The sequence below is a fragment of the Bidens hawaiensis genome, unplaced genomic scaffold, assembly GCF_021521415.1.
Source record: "Bidens hawaiensis isolate Kalapana, Puna unplaced genomic scaffold, B.hawaiensis_p1.1 tig00004312_1, whole genome shotgun sequence".
NCBI lineage: Eukaryota > Viridiplantae > Streptophyta > Magnoliopsida > Asterales > Asteraceae > Bidens > Bidens hawaiensis.
In genome coordinates, this window is record NW_027491259.1 from 5,329 (window position 1) to 9,150 (window position 3,822).

General features: G+C 31.4%; 1 protein-coding gene across 1 annotated transcript; it reads right to left on the minus strand.

Moving 5' to 3' along the window:
• Positions 1-430: 430 nt before the first annotated feature.
• On the minus strand, positions 431-1,506 carry LOC143626252 (photosystem II 10 kDa polypeptide, chloroplastic-like). The gene is made up of 5 exons (XM_077096399.1): positions 1,279-1,506; positions 1,134-1,192; positions 998-1,053; positions 850-902; positions 431-668 (listed from the first exon to the last, which is right to left on the minus strand). The coding sequence occupies exons 1-5, from the start codon at positions 1,421-1,423 to the stop codon at positions 574-576; spliced, it is 408 nt and encodes a 135-aa protein (XP_076952514.1). The 5' UTR covers positions 1,424-1,506; the 3' UTR covers positions 431-573.
• Between the last annotated feature and the right edge of the window lie 2,316 nt (positions 1,507-3,822).

Sequence of the window (3,822 nt, forward strand, 5' to 3'; positions counted from 1 at the left end):
GGGAATATTTGGATTTTAATTAAATTTAATAGATATTGTCACCTTTAATATTGTATGATAATACCTTGAGAGCTGTGAGCAATCGACTCACGTCCCGGCATTTCCGCCTTAGGTTGGGGTGTGACAGATTGCAAAGTCTCAAACATCCGCCCTTATTTCATGATGTCATTTATTCTTCTGCTTTCGTGTTCTTCAGTTCCTATTTTCATCTCATATTGTTGTAACACTTATTGTCACTCATCATATTATATTTTTGTGCTTGCGTTTTGATACTTATTAACATTACATGTTATGCATAAAGAAATAAATCCGTACACCACCAAATGTTGTGTTTTTGTATGTTGTATCATGTAGATTCGATTTTGTACTTTGTTGTGTATCAGACTCGTAAATTCGTCCAAAAATAATATTTAAACAAACAAATACGACATTAAGAAAAGCACATTATGTACTTGAATTCAATATATATAGTAGGCATAGAAAATTAAATGGTGGTACATGGCTGATAGTTTGTTCTTGTATGGTACATGATATTCTAAGCAATTACTTGGTGGTAACAAGATGGAGATTCAATTATTGTGCCAAAGCACTTGTGCTGTAAACCAGAAGTGCACCACCTCCTAGAATTCCGGCCAAGGTAACAGCCCAAATCAACAAGCCAGTTGTGCCTGCATTTTATAATGTAACTAAGAGTTAGCCTACTATCTGGTTTTGATTGTTTATAGGTTAAATACCGCTAGTAACAGTTTCTTTGGTTACACCATATATATTATTGGTTTGGTTATCATACAACTAAGGCTAGCTAAGTGAAGGTTTCACTAGAAAGAAAAGAATAGAGTAATTACTTACCACCAACATAGACATCACCACTTGGAGACCACTCATCTTCATTGTAGATAGGACTGTGAGATGCCATTTACCATATTCATCAAATGATCTAATCTTCAAATATATTGTGGGGAAAAAAATGGAACACTAGTATTAGATTAATAAATACCTGTATCCATCAACATTCGCACCATACTTGTCAACATACTGGTAAACACCCTTTCCCTGAATCACAATTCACAATCAAATTAGCTTTAAATTGGTGAACTTTTGGACAAAATCTGTAAAGATTATAGATACAAAACCTTTGGCTTCCTTCCAGATGCATCTAGCCCATCCCTCAATGCCATTCCACCATTAACTCCTGTAGAAACAAAGAAAGAGAACCCTCACCCTCTTTTTATCTGTAAAATTGATATGAAAGAGAGAGATAAGAGAGAGATTAATGACCATATGGTTTGTCAGTTTTGAGCTTCTTGACACCACTGGCATAAACCCTAAATGGAGTTTTGGAGGGAAGAGAAGGAAGACCCTTCACTGCTACAACCGGAGAAGAAGGCTTGAGGTTCAAAGAAGACATCACTGTGGTTGCCATTTGTGTGCTTGATCTTCACAGGTTTCTTGATTTGCTGCACCTAAATGTAGAAATGCTTCGGTGAACATGATATGATATTATGGAAATTAAACCATTCATCATTTGGTGATTTCTATGTTGACACTTGTCAGTTAACCTATGGTCTATTGCTGGATATGGATTTCATTGCATTATCTTAATGCAACTAGCACCTCTCAGGGTTTACAAAAAAAAAAATTAAAAATGTTTTAGCTATAGAAAAAATAACGTTTTGAGATTTTGTTTTATCATGACATGGCAAGAATGTTGTGGACTTTGTGTTTTTGCTTCTTAAGGACCACCCAACGGCTCTTGCCTAAACAACGTTCACAAACGTCACTAGGTCGGCAACCTGTCCACATACATTTATAGAGTTTAATAATTTCATTTTATGTTTAACATATTTAATAATTTGTAAAAAGTTATGTATATTTATACGTTTATAAGAATTTATAAAACTTGTAACAAATTTATGAAGTAAATTACGTAAAAAACATACTGTATAGTTAACTTTTTTAGACTAATATATTTAAAGATTTTCAATGTAATATGTAAGATTTTATAGAACAAACCACCAAGTAAGATTCCATCAATAGTCAAACTGTATGAAGAGTCTTGTAAGGATAAAATGTAGGTATACCATACATTTATTCTAAAAAAAAATGGTCAGCTTCTATAGTTCTGCTAGATCCTCGACATCTAAATCATATATGAACTTGAAAAAAGTATATGTATAATTGACAATAGGTTAAACTTAGAAAGAATGTACAATATGAAGATATAAAATATCATAAAGAGATGAAGATCGACAAGCAGACGTAAACATGCAAAAGGCCGCGTACCAAAAGTAAAAGAAATACTAAGCCCCTAAAAGCACCAAGTTAAACATTGTACACAATCCGTAAATTAAAGTGCTTAATCTTAATTCTATGTCTTCATGAAATCTTATCCTTGATCATGTCCTTGAAGAGGTGCAAGTCTAGCAAATTCTACCTATATCCACTCATCCCAAGTCTATTTGGGTGTACGTATACTCTTCCTCTAATCCACAGTGATGGTTTCCACGGCTCAAATCACTATTGCCGAGTGTCTTATTTTCACATGCTCAAACCATCTCAATCTACATTCTCCTAATTAGTAAATACAAAATATTATAAACTTATATATATATATATGGGTGGGTTAAAATAAAAAGAGATAGTTTTATAGGAAGAGTAAGAATAAATCTAGACCATTGGATCTATGAACTATTGGTCGAAATTAATAGTTTCTAAAATAACAAATAGTTTCCTATGATCAAGGATTTAGGCTATATATTTCTCTAAATAGGCTCTCATAGTTTCCTAACTCTCATTTTTAAGCTCTTCTTACTCTTCCTACAAAACTATACATTTTTATTTTAACCCTTTTCTATATATATATATATATATATATATATATATTGAAAAGATCCAATACAATAATGCCTTAACGTACATTACGTAGGCGAATTAATTTGTGCACGAATGGATCCATGAAATCACATCCAAACATATCGGAATCATCAATACATATCCAATTAATCATTTGTTCAACGAAAAAACAGTTTTGGTTGGTTAATCGATCAATTTTTCATTTTTTTTCACGAAGACCGTTTTTTGAGCGTTTGTGAGCGTTTTAGGTTTTTTCCTTTGTTTTTTGCCTTTGAGCGTCTCGCGTACCAACCGTACTTTAAGGCATTAGCGTACAGTAACTGCACCCTATATATATATATAGGTGGGATCTAGAGAGAACTCATCTTAAAAAGAAAACTAGAGAACTAGTAAATAATTATTTTTAAAAAATATTTTGTGATTTATTTTTTCTTTCCTCCTTCTAATAAGATGATATTGTTACTAAAAAAAACCTCCTTTAAACTTCTCGACGTAGTGCATACGTGCACTAATGCCTATTGCATATATACAATAGTGTTTTATTGCATATAATACAACACAATTTCATTATACAATACACACTATTGAATATATGCAAATACAACACTAATAATTGTATGCAATACACACTATCGCATATATGTAATACAACAATAATGCACATATGCACTATATCGACTTTTTTTTGTTTTTGTATATAATATAACAATTTTGCATATATAAAATACAAACAATTGCATATATGCTAATCAACACTATTGCACATATAAAAATACACACTAGTGCACATATGCATTAAGAAAAAGTTGATGTATTGCATATATGCATTACAACGAGTTTTTTTTTATTTTATATATTTTTGTGGTAAAAAACAACATAAAAAAAGGATGAAAGAAAAAATATTAAACATTTTTTTAATTAAATTAAAAATACTTCATTATTAGCTCTCTTGTTCTCTCTCTAAAAAGG

Bases quoted from the DNA above. Each gene is read 5' to 3' on its own strand.
- LOC143626252 (XM_077096399.1), bottom strand. From the start codon at position 1,423: ATGGCAACCACAGTGATGTCTTCTTTGAACCTCAAGCCTTCTTCTCCG. The intron at 1,054-1,133 runs GTTTTGTATCTA...ATTGTGATTCAG, and splicing joins CATCTGGAAGGAAGCCAAAG to GGAAAGGGTGTTTACCAGTA. The intron at 669-849 runs GTAAGTAATTAC...TATAAAATGCAG, and splicing joins TGGTGATGTCTATGTTGGTG to GCACAACTGGCTTGTTGATT.